The sequence below is a fragment of the Manacus vitellinus genome, unplaced genomic scaffold (genome assembly GCF_001715985.3).
Source record: "Manacus vitellinus isolate BGI_N305 unplaced genomic scaffold, ASM171598v3 scaffold_6_pilon, whole genome shotgun sequence".
NCBI classification, from domain to species: Eukaryota; Metazoa; Chordata; class Aves; order Passeriformes; family Pipridae; genus Manacus; species Manacus vitellinus.
Window position 1 is genome coordinate 6,393,605 of NW_021940750.1, and position 17,583 is coordinate 6,411,187.

The following is a 17,583-nucleotide window of genomic DNA, read 5'->3' on the forward strand; positions in this document are numbered from 1 at the left end:
TATCATGTAGGCAAGTGGTTGCCCAAGTTAACTATAAGTAACTAAATGCACAACACAGGATGTTTTCCCTTCAAATTCAAACAAAATAAATGGGTTTTGTAAAATGCAAGCCATCTCCTAGAATCACCACTCACTTAAAGAACTACTAGTAACTGGACAAACCTCTGACAACTATGGAGATAAATAGATAAATTATGATAAATCTGGGATCCACCCTTTAAAGAAAATTGGATTTGCTCCTCTTTTGGCCTGTGGTGCCCAGAAGGCACAAATCAACATAGCAGACTGAAGCAAGACATTCCAGTGATAACAGATCCTGGGCTGTCCTGATGAATTGCCTGGGTTTGGTCTTCTTTCAAAATAAAGCTCTTCTGCTCTCTAAAAGGCTGCATTTTTACTGAGAAGATAACACAGTATTGGCTGTAATGTATCTTAGCATTTACATCAGTCAGCATCAGTGTAAGATCTCACTGTGTTACATGATTTAAGGCATTTTTTTCCCAGTTTATGGATGAGTAGTGGATAAAAACATTTATTGATTTTTCTATTCGAAGAGAAGCAAATGCCTTTGGCATTCATTATTTCTGGCATATAGTTTTCTTTTGTTTAAAATAGTATTGATGTTTCAGGGTAAGCATGAGAATACAGAGGTCTGTTGAAGTCAAGAGTCCTTTACAAGCTCTTTATTGGACAAATCAGAGCTACGTGATGTGAGCAAAGCACGTGACAGATCGTGCAACCAGACTGCTGAAGTACTGTACGTACTGCTGGGGGACATGAGTATGATCTGTGACAAATCAATCTTTCATAGTATAAAAGCTTCTATTACAATACTCTAGGGTTGCTTTGGTTGGGTTTTCTAATCTGCATGGAGGAGCTCACTTAAAGTAGTTCATTCCCATTTTAAATTACCTAAAAGTACACTTGAAATTATTATTTGGAAAGAAAAAAAATCTGACAGTGTCTTCCAAATGCATTTGGTTGTCTTTTTTGTTTTCAAGTCCCTCAGAAAAAGTATGTGTAATTTTTCATGTTGTTCTGTTTGCTTATGAAGGAATTATTCTGTTCATCGGTGAATTACATCCAAGATGCTGTGAAATGCATAACATGAATAAGAAATAGTGAACAATTTGCCCAGAGAGTTACAGGGAATGAGAAGAGGGTTATGACACAGAGTCCTGCCTTATTGGTGCAAAATGTGAGATACATGAAAATTTTCTTAAGAAAAGATGTTCTTTGATGTTTAATCTTTTTTATACTTTCACACCAAATCAACAAGAAAGAAGATTTAATCCAAGAAACAGCAGCGAACAAGCCAGCTCTAAGCGATGTCCAGGTGCTAGAAAGACAAATTACTTGTTGGCCTTGACAGTTTAGGGCTCGGCATGCTTGAAAGATCTCAGACACAGTGGGAGGTTAACAAAGCTTGGGAAGAAGGATGTACCACTGATGGCAGACACGAAGAATGGAGAATTTACGGGCCACAGGGACATGCAGAACCTCCAAGATAAGGAAGAAACTAATTAAGCCAACTCAGCAACTGTGCTGAAATCGGCTCTGACTGGGTAAAAGGTAATTCTGGCAGGGGGAGATCGTGACCACCGACTCACAGACCACCAACCCAAGAAACCCACCAACTCAAAAGAAAGACTAAGTATACAGACTAATTACCATGAGAAGCAAGAGAATCATTAATAGAAGGTAGAGAAGTAATTAATAAGAGACTATGCAGGTTGTAGCAAATGGACACTAATTCCTTTGTTTGCTAAAATGTATAAATAGTAAAAATTATAACAATGTCTCCTTTCTAAACTAGACTATGTGTCTAGTTTAGACTACAACCAGCAACAATTACACCAGCCCAAACAAGCCTCTGAAGGTTGGGGTTTAAAAATGTTACAACTAACTTAAGAAATTGTGTCCTCTGGATGAACTTAGCAGGTTATAATGTGAAAACCACACCTCTGAAGCTGAGGCTCTCCGCCTGTGAAGACCCCTACCCAGTGAACTTGTACAATGAATTTAGAATGCACCTTTAAATCAAGGTGACAGAAATTTAAGCCAAATGCAGCTTAGCCAAATAATGATGTTGATTCATCATGTCCATATTGCCTCAACAGAACTGTATACATATGCTTGTATTTTTTGGCCTTCGATGTGCTAGCTTTGGGGGTTACCACCTAGCACCCCCTTCAACCTCGTATATCTACTGGCTTTGCACACCAGGTGAAAGATTCCACTTTTCAGGGACAACAGTGTTAGATACCTAGCATCCTATTCTACAGTATGGCAATAAAATCAAATATCTCGACTCAGTGTATTGATTGGCTCTTGCACACCGCATGAAATAACCCTACTTTAGGGACAACTATCACACAACTCCTACTCTACAAATACTAGTGCTTCTAGAGCCAGTGATTAACTATCTAATACATCCAAAGCATACTGGATTTTTGTTACCAGTTATTTGTTACCCTTTGTTATATGACACCTCTCACAGTACAAGATATATGACAGCTGCAGAGCCACACTATTACAATAATTGAGAAATTAAGGTGAAAAAAATATTTTTTATAACTGTTGGGCACTTGGTTTAAAGAATCTTCTCTCTTTGGTTTTTGTTTGTTCTTAGGAGGCAACATGAACCAGGATTCACAGGTAAAGAAATACTTCCGTGAGAATCCTAAACATTGGGGGTATCAGGATGAAGTTTACTTTGACTGTCCCCATCTTTTTTTTTTTTTTCCCAAAGGCACTTGACTAATGCTCCTAGAACTTGTATTGCCCTCCATAGCTTACCTAACTCCAGGAATGCTGCTGCAGTCAGGCTGCCTTTATTACAGTAAAGAATCAATACCTCAGCATGATCTCACTCTGGATCACCCCTCACATCACAGCTCTTAATAGATTTATGACTTGTGTGGATTACTAAGCAATTGCTGTAAAAATAATACTACTGGGAATGTTATCATTTTATCACAGTTTGTTTCAGTTGTGCAAAATAACTTCCTAGAGGATGATTACTTCTGGAAGGTGTGCCAACTCACAGTGCCAGAGACGAGCTCACTCTGGACTAGCTCTTCAGCAAATATGGTTGAAAAGAATAAAATTTGTACTTTGGACAAACAAATGCAACTCTGGAAACATAAATATATTAAACTGAGCCTTTCACCCATAACATGTGAAAGAAAATTAACATTTTAACTCCTGTTTAATAGTGGTTATTACTATGGTTGCTTTCTTACATTCATACAACACAAACTTACCACAGTTCATAGCCGAAGTCTCTTTTAAAATATACAGGTATTTAATTAGCTTGCTTTGAATACTATCCTATGTATACTTCCTTCCAAGCAGGCTGGAATAAAAGAGAACAGTCCTCAGTTTGAAGAATAAAAGACATTTCTCTCAAAACAGACTGTTGAAATGGAAATAAAATTGATAGATTGGAGGATGCCATATATAGGGAAATGCATGTTATAGGACATTGCAACTTTTATGTGCAGAATAATTAGCATGAGAAGCAAGAGATACAACCAGCAAATAAGGGTTTGAGCACTAACTAATGAAAAAGTCATGTAAATTGTAACCCATGAATGCTGATTGCTAAAAACGTGTAAACAGTGTAAAGTTTTGATGATGGTGAGCCAGCCCTTTGAGGGTTACCGCCTTGGTGTGTGAAGTGCCATCATACACAGACCAGGTGATGAGCCTGTGTTTGGGGCAACACTGGGATTTTCTAACTTTTAAACCATACCCATGAAATACATGCAAGGGTTATAGCTGGCAACTGTAAAAAACCACCTCAAAGAATGTATTACTCATTTTGAGTATAAATGATTGCATTCCTGTTTGCAGTTCTATTTAGTTTATTAGCATCCCAAAATCTCTGCTTTCAATTCACACAGAACAACTTGATGGTTTATTTAAAAAATGGAAATTGGTATAAGTAAAAGCTTCCTCACTATTAGAGACAGAGTGCAATTATTTTTCTCAAACCAGTGACTTTTACTTAGAAACTGAGACGATCTGTTTTCCGATATTGCCTCCACTCATCATGGACTGGAAAGCAGCTTCAAGAGAAGTAATGAAATAAGTTAGTGCCAAGTAACCTTTAAAAAAGAAATCAAAAATGGTAGAAGCAAATGTATTAAACAGCTCCCTAAAAAGGAGAGATCCCATTTGGGGGCAGCTTTGTGTCATAATTAAAAAAATCTGATTTATAAGCAACTGTTTGACCCTATACAAATTAACAATTACATTGCTGCTGTTGTAATATGTCATGCAAACACCAAAGAGAGACAAGGCATGACTGGAGAGCCCCCAAATGCTGTGGGGTTTACAAGCCTTTGTGAGAGAAAGGGCTTATAAATATTGTATGATAGTGTGAGAAGCTGGTATAAAAGAATATACCTTGAATAAACAAAATACGAAAGTATGAAATATGACTGCTGTATTTGACCAAATTCCTTCAAAATACATATGTATACCAGTAAGCAGCAATTAGCAATGACTAGAATAAATTGGAATCTCTAAGATTTGGTTATTGCTTAATTCTATGAGTTCCAATCTTGTGGGACTAAAGACTAAATGGATTAAATCATACTCTTTCCTCTTACTTGACAGGGAAGCATTCTTACAGTACATCTTTGATCACATGGCTCATGTCACAAGACCTCCTTTATTTTTATATTTCCTTTGTTAAAATATTTTGAACAGGCTACATATTTTGTTCTGTTGAAAAAAATTTACTTTCTTTAGCAATCTCTAATATGCTTTGCCCTTTCTTGGGGTCATTTCATTTTATTTTTTGTTAGCAAATCTAATAACAACCTCTGTTAGATATTGGGTTTTTTTAAACTATAATTTCAAAGTTGTCAAAAGTTCTAAAAGTTCCACACACAAGTTCTAAGAAACAGGCAGCACTTTAAACCAGTAAGATCAGGATGACTATCATCAGCTGCTAAGGTAGCAGCCTAAAAAAAAAAAATCTAAATTTATATTCAGTGATTTTATAAATGTAAATTAATTTTCTTACAGAAAACTAATACCTCATTAAAAATATTATAACAAAAATCATGGTTTTGAAAAATACAAAAATCTGAATTGCCAAATAAAACAAAGGAGGTAGTTAATCTCTAATGCCATTGTATTTAGTAAGCTTATTATTATTCTTAGAAAATGATGTAAAAATCTTACCACCAATGTTTGCTAAGCCTTCTACCATGGTCTCTCTGACCTGTCAGTGCAAACAAGTCCTTTTAGTTTCTTTCAAATAAGATTAGCATTTCACATTTCTTAGAAACACCCCAAGAAACTGCCACAGAAACTACCAAAATCTAAAGGTTTCTCTTGCTACAATGGACAGTGCTCTGTTTGGACCAGACTCTTTCATCAAGAGAGACATGGATATTTTCTCAGAAGTGTGCAGGTGATTTAATTCTTCATTCAGAACAGGAACTGTTTAATTCTTCAATTAGATCCCTGCCTCTGCCAAAATTTCACATCTCAGGATTTTCCCAGGAAAATTTACTGATCACTAGAAGAAACAAAAACTAATTCAGACAGACCTCTGTCTGAAGGTATAGATTAAGCACATACCTATCACAAAATAATAAATGATGATTATAAAGCTTGAAATAAAAAATCAGACAAGATCCTCAGAAGCATTCTGGACACTTAACTGATCAGATATTTGAAAGTCATATTTTTGAAGGCCTGATCCTTTAAGTAAAAAGTGCACCCTATACTGAAATAAAGAAAACTGAAATAAAGACATGAGCAGCATGTAATTAGAGAAGTCTGTCATATTAGTCAGACCATCCTCACAGGTACCTTCTAAAACAGTGCTATCTTATAAGCTTTCAATCATACTTACACATTCTTAAGAAAGTCTGTCCAATTCTGAGCACAGTAAGAGAGCCAAGGACAAAGAAATTGGTCTTCTTGTAGTCAGACCATGATCTGAGGATATAGTATCAGAGACCATAGATCAAACCTAAAAGTTCTCACCTTCAGTTTACCCTCTTGGATCCACTGGCAGAGTTGTAATATACTAGCTTCATGTTTGTCCATATAGTTCAACACTAAGAATCTTTCCCTGTGAAAGAAAAGAATGAGTTTTGATGTAAAAAACACTGGTAAACATTTTAAAATATTTACAAAAAATTTTCAGGAAACAGCATTGTTGAAACTGAAGGGTTATGAGTACAAATTACAATGAGATGTAGCTCAGACCTTTGCCAGCTTGTTGTGACAGTTCCCTGCAGTGGGAACTTGACAGAAACATCTGTCTTAGACAAGTAATTATGTTAAAGTATCAGAGATAAGAGTAATAAAACTGATATCACCAGAATAAGCAAATGTCCATAAAATGTAAGCAAATTCCTATTATTTTTTACCTTTTTTTTTTGGTAGTAGAGAGAATAATTAATGGGGCTGCAATTAGATGGTGACTATAAATTAACTTCAGGCTACTCAAAATTTTGCATATCCTGCTGTCACAGCTTTCTATAGCAATCAAGAAACTGAAATGATCATCAAAAATCATAATTACTTCTAGCAACATACTGACTAAATTCTGCACTGTATTCTACTAATTTTATCCATTTTTTGAAATGCAGACAAGAGTAACGGGGACAAGAAAAGAATTCTAATTAGAAGAGGTCAATCCATTTGCACAGAAATCAAAAGTCTCCCCAACTTTCTGCAATGCAATGACTGAAAACTCTCCTAAGACTCGGCTCCCAATCTCTATTTTGGCTGCATCTGAATCCTGATAGGAGATTCAGCAATTCCCAGAGTCATAACAAAACTGTTTTACCTGTATATGTCACACCTACAGTCCCATTATATAAAAAAACCTCCAAATACTAAAAATGTAATTTCAATAAAATTAACTGCATCAGCTGCATCCTTACTTCAAAAAATATTTGATTTTCTCTCTGCCTGAATTACTACACTTTGTGAGAAGGCACTCTGAGAAGGCACATTGGAGATTACAGAACCACAGCAACACCTTCTCTTGTACTAAAGAATCTGCTATACATTCCAGGACTACATCTATCCATCACAAAAAAAGTGTAACAATAGATATGTATGAGCATGTGTAACAACATCACTTCCCATTTTTTATGCTGATAAAGATAAATGTAAGAGAAGGGATTTACCGACATTGTGATTACAGTTTCCTTTTTAGGCATGGCAACACACTGCTCAGATTACACATGTCTATTGAGGATCTACAGACTACCTTCCAAACATCAGAGTCACAACAACACATGTGCAATCGACCTGGAACCTGGTCATTAGTTCTGGAGGAGAAATGTACCTTGTGATGTTCCTTTCTTTCCGTATTTTTTCTATGTCAGGAGGCAGCGGAGGAGGATAAGGCACATCTTTGTTATATTGAGAAATCTGTCCACACAGGATGATATGGCTGTTCTGATTCATCTGTTTGGGACAGCACAAAGTGGGAAAAATTACATTCCTCTGCCTCAAAAACTAAATTTTTCAGAGATGCAATAGATTATATTGCAAAACTTTCACATGAACCACACTTCCTGTAAAAGAGTGGGAAAATTGCATGCAGTCTCATTCAACCTATGACAGCACTCAAATGGGTAAATGTAAGGCAATAGTGGAAAAATAAATGCTATACAGCCTACTGTAATTTTAAAAGGCACTAAATAAAAGGAATATGAGAAATTGTTATCTTACTGTGTGCCCTTTTTTCAGAAGAGGGATAATAGGACAGAGAAATTTAATACAGCTGTTGGATACAGCTGTGATTTAGAACTCCCAAAGATGGCATTGCCACCGAAGCCTCCCTGTCACGACACAGAGTGGTTGTATGTTAACAATGAAGTCTTTATGGAGGCCCTGCAGAACTAGTCTTGCATCAAGCCAGAAAACGAAAGCTGGCAAAAGACAAGATTACTGTGCTGATAGACAAAATTTTTATAGAATATTACCAAGTCTCCTGGCCTAAGATGTGAGAGACAAGAAGCAGAAATCGTGTTTCAATTACTGTACTGCCAGGTTAGTCCAAATGACAGATACTGATTTCAAATATCTGCTTTCTCCTCAAGACCAGGATCGGCACCTGGATTAGATCACTGAAGTGGAAAATCTGCTCTGCTGTATTACAGGATGGACTCTAGTATGAATTGATTCAAAGCTGGGCATGCAGACACTGCAGAATAACTAGAATAAGCCTGACAGCTGGAATAATCACCTGACTAATAACCGTATCACTGATGTCTCCACCAACATTGTCAAAGTAAACATCCACGCCGCCTGGGCAGAGTTCACGTAGCTGTTCTGCTACATTTCCCTTCTTGTAATTGATAGCAGCATCAAACCCCATTTCTTGGACCAAAATGGAGCATTTTTCATCTGTGCCAGCGATTCCCACCACTCTAGAGCAGCCCTCCAGACGGCCAATCTGTAGGCATACAGTTAAAAAAAAAATAACAACAAACCAACTAAAACCCCCAAACTATAAAGACAAGTCAAACCATTCATCTGCATACAGGTACCAGTGGGAGAAAGGGGACCTTAGAGAATGTTACAGTTATCCCCCATCCACTAAACTGCAGGCAGCAAAGTCCAGTGCATGCCCCTATCCCATGTGACACAATTGCCTCTTGTCACTCCCTCCTCACACCTAGATAAGGGGCAGGTACAATTTGCCATCTTTCCATAACTCACTGACTGCAGAAGATTTAATTTGTGGAGTCACCAATGACTGGTAGTACTTGAGAACCAAATATAGTATACAATTACATCTGCTAAGTAACATAACTTAGCTAATAAAAGGGAAAAAATTAGACAATAATGAATGTAAATACATTCTTCATCCATTTGCTTATGCATTGTTTCTTCGTAGCTTCTCTCTATTAGTAAGTCTAAAGCTTGCTCAATAGCTATTGTGTTTGTGTATATATGAGTATGTATTATATATATATATTTGTAGATATGCATATACACACTGCAACAGTGTGCAAAGCAAACTGAGGAGGACAAAACGGCTGTAAACCTCAAAACACAAAGAATGTCACAGAACACAGCACAAAGAAGGGTTTACCACATTTTTTTCTACTGACCACAGAAAAAAAATTAAAGTCTCTAGTCAATACAAAGAATGTTGAGGTGGCAGGCTACTATTTAAATATATAAAAATACAGGTATTTACACCATCTACTTTACTTATGCTAGCAACAAGTGATCACCATGGGCTGCTCTCTCCTATCCCAGTTTCATGACACTTAGTTTCACATCTAAAATCTTTCCCAGTGAGAGTGTGTGCCAAATCTGTGAAACTGGCTCTTCCCATGTGGTTATACCTACTCATGTTTACAATGATTTTATCCACGTGTTTAGTAACCAGCATGTTTCAGCATGTTCCAGAAGACAAAACTCGGTCACAGAGTATGTTCATGTGTCTTAAGCCCATCCTACCTGGCCAGCCAAAGAGCCACAAGCACCGGCTGCTCCGCTCACCACCATTGTCTGATTTGCACCCACAGCCACGTGTCCCTTCTCCCTGACACCCAGCAGGGCCGTCAGTCCTGTGATCCCAGCTGCACCAAGAAAGTAGGAAAGGCGTCCATTTACAAGCTGTGGAACAAGCTACAAAACAGAAACGCGTGTGGTCTTCATTTGCTTTTAAGGTGAGTTTTGCTGTTTGACTGCCTGAGGATAGAAGACTAACTCAGGATATTTTCCAGGCAAGGCACAACTGGCAGGGAGGAGCTATCTCTAGACTAGCTCTATCCTAACAACAAGTTCATACAAAAACTTTATATTTCCATAGTTTTAGAAAAAGTTTTTAAACAAAGCCACTCACAAAAATTTAAATTATGAAAGTGTCAAAAAGCAGTTGGGAGACAAGAAGTTTCCAGCAAGTGAACAATCCCTATAAGGAATGAAAATTCACCATTTTATCAAATATTGTGATTGCAGATCAGTGGCAAAGAGCCCTAAAGGGAGGAGTTTATTGGAAAGTATAAATTCTCTAACTACAGTAATTTTCTGTGTTACAAGAGAACGAGCAACACAATATATCTAGTGCACTGTTCCCTCTCCACTTTCAACTTAATATTGAATACTTTTTCTTCTGTGGATGTAAAATCTCAAGTAAAAGCTTTTACTAACATATATGAGTGAAATAAATTAAATTAAACATGTTGAAAGCTTTTCATGTCTTGCAACTACACTCTCATGGATCAGGAGTTCTACTAGAATTAGAATAATTATCAGAATTAATTAACAGAAGGAGTTTCAGGCAAATTTATTAAAAAAACAACAACTGAAATAATAGTGGCATGCCTGCTAACCAACAAAAGCATCTAAATTTTTCTTTTGGCACCTATGACTGGATCTGCCTTCTGAAAACTAGTTGTTTGAATAACGTTGGTTTGTTTTTGACTAAAAACCAGTATCATTAACGGTAGTTAACACTAGTAGTATCAGCAGTTATTTAGAAAAAAAAAAAAGGTTTAGTAAAAGAAATAGTAAAAGACAATCCGGGCTTTGCATTTATATTACCTTTTGTAGCAAGCTTCCATCAAGAATTGCCACTGTCTGCCAGGGCCAGGTGAAGGAAGTTACAAAGTCTCCTTCAGCGAAGTTATCATGCTTGCTCTCCTGCACAACCCCAACACCGCCACCATCAGCAACTTCAGAGAGCTGCCAGGGCTGGAGGTAATCGGAGCCAGTGTCCTCATTCATTCGGCAGCGCTGAAAGACAAGGCTTTAACTTGAGGAGATGTACGTAAAACTTCAAACACAAAGGGCTCCTCAAAAATCTCTCAATAAGCCCCAAATATTCATAATCTTGTCTTATCTTTCCCCTTGTTTGCTCAGTACAAAAGGAGGATGGACCATTCTGTTCTCCTCCGGCAGTGTTACCAAAGCCAACGCATTCTATAGATGTTACCTCAAAGGCACCCATGCAACCAAAGATAACTGGCTCAGATCTGACAAGAATACTACAAATTCCATTCCTTAACTGAATGCATCTTAGAAATGCAGGACTGAAAAATACACCCCACAAATCACTTAGTCCATGCCTATGCACTGAAATGCAGTCAAACATATGTAGACCATCCTTGACAGATCTGTTTAATGAAACATCTTGAAATCAGAAGTATTTTCTTTACATCTCCCCCTGTTGCCTAAGTTAGTACTTCAGGATCATTAAACTTTTTCTTAACTCCCAAGCTAAACCTACTTTCCAGAAACGTAGACTTTTCTACTATCTCCATCTATGCAGGTAATAAATGCTCAGAATTCTCTTTATAGCAAACTTTTACAGACTGTGTCTCTTTGGTTCTTCTTCCACCTTCACTTTCATTTCAACCCCAACTCTCCCAACCACATGATTTTTACAATTGTATAGAATTGGAAAATACGTATATAGGAAAGGCAAAATTCTTATAGAATTTTAAAGGTTAAAGGAAAAGCTGATACAAACAAATCTGTAATGGTATACCAGGGCTCACAGTCCCTTCCTGGTTCTATAAAGTCATATTTCTACATATATCCAAGGCACATTAAAGCCGAATTCCTTCCCAACATAACTCCATCAGAATGAATACAATTATTAAGTTATACTAGAGATATACTGGAGTCCTATAATTAGTAACTTCAGTGTTAAACATCATGACAGGTACAGAGTTGAAGGTATGTTATAAAACAAATTCTGGCTTAGCCCTAAGTCCGTCACCTACCATGTAAGGGTCCACAGAGAGATAGAGGGTTTTAACACGCACTTGTCCTGCTTGGACCGTATCCGCTATTGTACTTTGTTCTAGTCGGAAGTTTTCAGCCACTGGCACTCCATTCTTCCCTAGAATTATTTTAAAATCAAACAAATAAATGACTCAATATAGAGCTTCCCTTAATCAATACAGGAAGGCCTTTTTTCAAGTTAGTCCTTTTTAGAGTAAGTTAGGTTATATATTTACTCAGGTGTAAAACTACCTACCAACTTTCAGTTTCCATGCTGTTTGCTACACATGATCGTTATGAACAATTAGGGCAAATTTAAAAAAATAAAATCAGGGACTGTTCCCATTCTTAAAAATGGTTCTGTACACTCTTATACACTGAAAAGCCCCTAGTGGTCAAAACTAAGATATGCACTGGGACTTCTCACACACAACAAAATCATCATGCACTATTCTGCCAATAGCAAATGACCATAAATTTTAACCAGTTTTAAACTCTCACCTTTCTGCCTCTTTTGACACAAGCAGGATTGAGGGAATACAGATCACAGCCACTGCACATGCATATGCTTCAAGAGCATCCCTTTGCATATACAGACAGACCTCTTTAAATTAAAGCTTCCCAGAAACACCTGTAAAACTGTGCCAAGAGCCCCAGAACTGGAGCCTTCATCCTCGGGTTGGTACCACATGCAGCAGATCAATCAGACTGACAACTGGAACCACTGGCACTAAAAGGAGACAGTCAGACACGCGTGTATATTTTAAGTCAGAGTGACTGCACAACTCCAGCAGGCTACTGTTGTAACATTTTGAAAGACTTATTTGCAGGTCAAACAACAATTCTTACTGCTTAGGACTATATTGGCATTAAGCAGCATACAATACTCCCTGCAAAACTTAATGTCTTCTACAACAGAAAATTTACTCACCCAAGAGTTTAGAAATCTGTATATATGGACTAAATAAAAAGCACTTCACAATAAACTTTATTTATTGCTGCATGCAATATTAAGGCATTCAAATGCCAATATCTCATGTTAGAGCCTGTTTCTACCCTCACCATGTTGGAGCATAAGGCAACCATAACACACAATGGCTTCTTTATCGGAGAGAAATACATACCAGGCCGTGAATTCAGCACTACTCTCTGTATAATCATCCCTGCTTTGCAGCAATTTCGCACTGGATTTCTACAAAAGAAAATGTTGTTTGAAGGACTGAAACATAAGTTTTCTTCAAAAAAAGAATATGGGGCAAAAAAAGAATTTGGAAACTGTGGATGAAACACGGGCCCCACCAGCTTCAGCATCCATGCCCAAGAATCATATAAGGAATCATTTAAACCAACCTCACACATAAAATAAATAAATGTGTGAGTAAGGAGTTTCCCTGTATATCTTGTTAAAGCCCAGATTTTATACAACTTTGCAGTAGCACATGCTGGAAAGACTGAAAATTATACTGTCCCATGCTCCTTTAAGACCATCACCACCTCCTACCAGGTTTCAGGAAATGTGTTTGATTCGCTTTCGGGTGCTGACTGAGAATACTCTGTTCCCACCCAAAAGACACAGAGACAGCTTTGCATGCAAAGTCAGGTGCCACTCAATAAAAGGCACACAGGCACTTCAGAATATCAGTTTGCAGGTACTTGATAAAAAGAGATTGTTGGGTAAGATGTGTTGTGTGAAACAGTAATTCTTTCTACTAGCAGTGCATTTTCTCCTAAGAAATGGTCTGGCCCAGAGATAAGAAAGAATTAGATTTCCACTTGATCTGATCTACAGAATAATTTTTCCTTGACTTTAAACTGTTTAAAAGAGGACTGTAAATCTGTGGTCTTGCACCTGTGAGATGCAAAGTGATTAAGAGGGAATTAAACTGATTTAACAGGAGAAAAATCATGATCTTACATGCTTTCAGAGCTAATACAAAATAAAAGTGTTACTACTGTTCTCAGCAGAGTGTCATAAATAAACAACATCCACATGAACCAAGGACATTATGGAATGAAACATGATAGCTGATGTCTTTGTCATAATGTTTATTTTGCTGACAAGAATGGCAAATTGGAGTGAAGCTAAAAGATGAGCCCTGAAAGAGTACGTCATCACCACTTATCCAACACCTTTATTCTTTGAACACTGCAAAATACAGAACCTTCTTCTGTATCGTTACAGCGTTTACATTACAGCACTCACAAACCATCAAAAACTACAGCCTGGAGTCCTGAAAACATAATTAAAGAGTTATCAGGAGAAAAGGTGTCCCTGGCCTTTCCCTCTCCTCTAAAACCCACAACTGACTCAAAACACAAGTATCTTATTAAAAAAAAAAAAAAGATAAAGGTTGAGCACTTGATTGTGTTTGCACTTGAAAAGCTACTTATTTGGCAACATTTATTCTAGAGTTAATTTCTTTTCAGTATTTCAAGACCTAAGGAGGCTACAAGCTATAATGAAAGAACCTCAAATGTGTCTTTACAGTATCACATCAGCGAAAAATAAGTGACCTGCAGAGTTCTTTGGACAAAACAATTTAGAACAGTCTGGAAAAAGACTAGAAAAAGAGTGGAAAAAGTATCCAATATAAGTTTTGACTACTTCTTTGAATGCCTGACATTTTGAGGGAACAAAAATGCTGTTTATTTCCCTGGTCATTCTCACAGCTTTTGTTTGAGGAGCATGTGTACTAATTTAATTTGAAGATCTTCCAGACATTGTGAGTGGGTGGACAGAAAGCTAAGCTGGTAAGTGAATTGTCACTCATTTTATGATAACTGTCACAATAAATACAACACTGCAGATGGACCATTTATTTCTAAATATGAGTGCACTTACAGTGGAAGTCAGCAACACCATTATGCAAGCAAATGGTCACACTAACACCACAGCATACTGTAAATCAAGCTTTCCTCACCTTATAAACAATACACAAGTGACTTAAGAAAATAAGTAGAGGCACCATCCTTTAGCACTGTAAACTGAGGAAAGCTTTTGGAGAGAGAGAACAGATTTTTTAAAAGTGAAATAAAGGGGATTTGTATCATATACACAATCTTTTCCAATACATGCATAATGCCAACATGAAGGATGCTTTTGACTCTTGTTTTTTTTAAAAGACAACACAAAGCAACACACATTAGCATTGTTTAGCTTTTCCAAGCAAAAGCAATCTGAGTTGGTTTTACACTTTAACATCAAATAGAGTAAAAATCAATAGCAAGTTTTAACATCATCATTCTATGCCAAGTTTACACTATCTGACCCATACTATAAGTACAACAGGACCATTAAGCAGCACAACAGCAGTATCTGCATGGGAGTATAAGTATGTTTTAGCCCAGTTTTATTCTTATCCCTTTGCTCCCTTGCCTTTCCCCATTTTTGCAGACACACACAACAACTCCTTTTAAAAGCATTAAATAAATTCCTCAATGCTAAAATGCTCCAGTTTGTTCATTTGTCCTAGGCTTGGTTCCTAGAACTTCTTGTTTCTGAGACTGCCTGTAAGACACGCTTTTCAGTTACATATATTTTGCCAGAATGATTCACCTGCTTTCAAGTTGTTAAAGCCCATGCCACGTGCAGCCTAGTTAGAAAAAAAAAAGGAAAAGGAAGAGAAGGTTGCCCTGTATTAGGCCCAGGCAGCATGAAGGAAGAAAGCAGTCAATTTAAACAGAGGACAAGAATATTTGGAAGTCTTCTGAAACTGCAGTGTTAAAATGGCTGGAGCAAGGATCCTCAGAGGAAACTCAAGAAAAGAAATTTCAGGAAAGAATGACTCTGAATGAGGAATGCGCAAGAAAGAAAGATGAGAAGAAGAACTGGGACTAGGAATCAGAACAGAGAAACGTGGCAAGAATAGCAACTTAAAGGTCAGTAAAGCACACAAAAGAGAAACAGCATGGGGAGAGAGAACTGAAGAAACTGGGAATGATGAATGGGACAGAACCAAGGAAATGGAGACAGGAATGACTGGTCAAAAAGAAAAAAAAACACAAAAGTGTAACTAGTAAGGTGAGGTAAATGGAAATGGAAAAGAAAATGTAGTGGATTAAGTACCAAAGTCTTCACCACATCCCTAAGGAGCTCTACATTTGATGAATATTAATTAATCACAAGCCAGAATCAATACTAACTGTCATGAATGGAGAAAAGCACATGCCATAAAAAGGTTGAGTACTTTCATGAACTGAACTAATAAATCCAGATTTCCTAATGTTCTATGTCTTATCACTGAATTCTCCGGTGTGAAGTTCCTCCCACAGTTTTCTTCATGTGGGCTTTCTGACACACTGTTAAGGGCTGAGGAAAGATGCAGTCTTTCCTCCAAGAAAGAAGCAGATGAAAAAGAAAGAATTACCACAGTAGTAGAACCTTGATCCAGCCATCTTTTTTTTTTTTTTTATATTCCAAGAAGCCTAATATTTTTGAGCTTTTTATCAGATTTCACTGACATACAGAGCAAAAGTTCCAGTAAGTATACACATTCATATCTACCTACAATAGGACTATATAAACTTTACTTTTTCAGATTTAGGTGCCAAAAAAACCCAAAACTAAAAGTTCTCAGGTACAGCATCTTAGGCTTTTTTTTATATATAAATAGTTGTATTGGAGTTGCTGAAAATTATTTTTAAATACCATATATTTATATAGTATATATACACAAGGCCTATTTTTTTCTTAGCAGAATTTCACATGAGGAATGTAGACTGTTCCCAGAAAGGCAGGTGTATCACCTGACGGGATTTTTTTGGGGGCAGCCTATGGTGCAGTATGCAGGCTCCCACGTGAGAGCAATCCCAGAGAGCGCACTGATTATCCACTTTCGCAGGTATGCCTAAAGACCCCGTTAGAAATCACTGCTGCCCAAGGTGGAGGAGCCCCTGCAGGCAGGTCGTGACCAGTGTCAGAAGCTGCAGGCGGAACAGCCCCGGAGAGGGAAACCGAGAGGGGGAGAGGCAGCGCAGGGGGGTCGGTCCTGCGGGCTCATCTGGAGGTGCCGTGGGCTCCTCTCCTCTCCTCCGTGACCGCTCCACCGCCCCGGCATCCCGGAGCTCAGTAAAGCTCCATTCCCGCTCTCGTTCCAGGGATCGGGCAATCCCAGCAGCCTCTTCCAAGCGCCACACCTGTGTCCCCGCCTGCCCCGCAGCGAGGAGGCGCTAATCCCTGACGAAACGACTCCCGGGAAGGAGGACCGAGTGGACTCTGCCGAGCTCCCCCCGGCGGACCCTGGGCACGGCTCCATTCCCCAGTTCCCCCGAAATTCCCGCTCACCTTGAGCCGCCCCGACCGCCCGACCACAACCGGCACCGCCCCGGGCCCGCCGCGCGCGCGCGGGCCTTAAACAGGGAAACGCTGGGACACCCCCTTAAAGCGGCGATGGCCCGAGCTGGGGGGGGATGGCGGCTCGTCGTCTGAATCGCAGTCACACACAATCATATTGAGTCGTTACGGCTGGAAAAGGCCTCCAAGATTATCGAGTCCAACCTTTGACAGATCTACACCTTGTCAACTAGACCATGGCACTAAGTGCCACGTCCAGTCGTTTCTTGAACACCTCCAGGAATGGTGACTCCACTACCTCCTTGGGAAGTCTGTTCCAATACCTGACAACGCTGTCCGTGAAGAAATTCTTCCTGATGTCAACCTGAGCCTACCTTGGTGCAACTTGAGACTATGTCCTCTCATCCAGTCACTTGTTGCCTGGGAGAAGAGGCCAACCCCCACCTCACTACACCTTGAGCCTCCTTTTCTCCAGGCTAAACAAGCCCAGCTCCCTCAGCTGCTTCTCATAAGGCCCTTCACCAGCTCTGTTGCCCCTCTCTAGACTCACTTCA

General features: G+C 38.5%; 1 protein-coding gene across 3 annotated transcripts; it reads right to left on the reverse strand.

Moving 5' to 3' along the window:
• Window positions 1-3,851: 3,851 nt before the first annotated feature.
• PTGR2 (prostaglandin reductase 2) lies at window positions 3,852-17,061 on the reverse strand. 3 transcript variants are annotated; one of them, XM_018082556.1, is made up of 11 exons: window positions 14,658-14,672; window positions 12,861-12,928; window positions 12,238-12,466; window positions 11,736-11,854; window positions 10,552-10,743; window positions 9,463-9,633; window positions 8,237-8,446; window positions 7,331-7,452; window positions 6,013-6,100; window positions 5,200-5,239; window positions 3,852-4,073 (listed from the first exon to the last, which is right to left on the reverse strand). In XM_018082556.1, exons 4-11 carry the CDS (start codon window positions 11,736-11,738, stop codon window positions 4,009-4,011), a joined length of 891 nt encoding a protein of 296 aa, XP_017938045.1. In that variant the 5' UTR covers window positions 11,739-11,854; window positions 12,238-12,466; window positions 12,861-12,928; window positions 14,658-14,672; the 3' UTR covers window positions 3,852-4,008. The 3 variants fall into 3 exon arrangements, with proteins under 3 accessions (XP_017938045.1, XP_008924972.1, XP_017938044.1); XM_008926724.2 differs by lacking the exons at window positions 12,238-12,466; window positions 14,658-14,672 and adding an exon at window positions 17,021-17,061; XM_018082555.1 differs by lacking the exon at window positions 12,238-12,466 and having other exon boundaries at window positions 14,658-14,731.
• Between the last annotated feature and the right edge of the window lie 522 nt (window positions 17,062-17,583).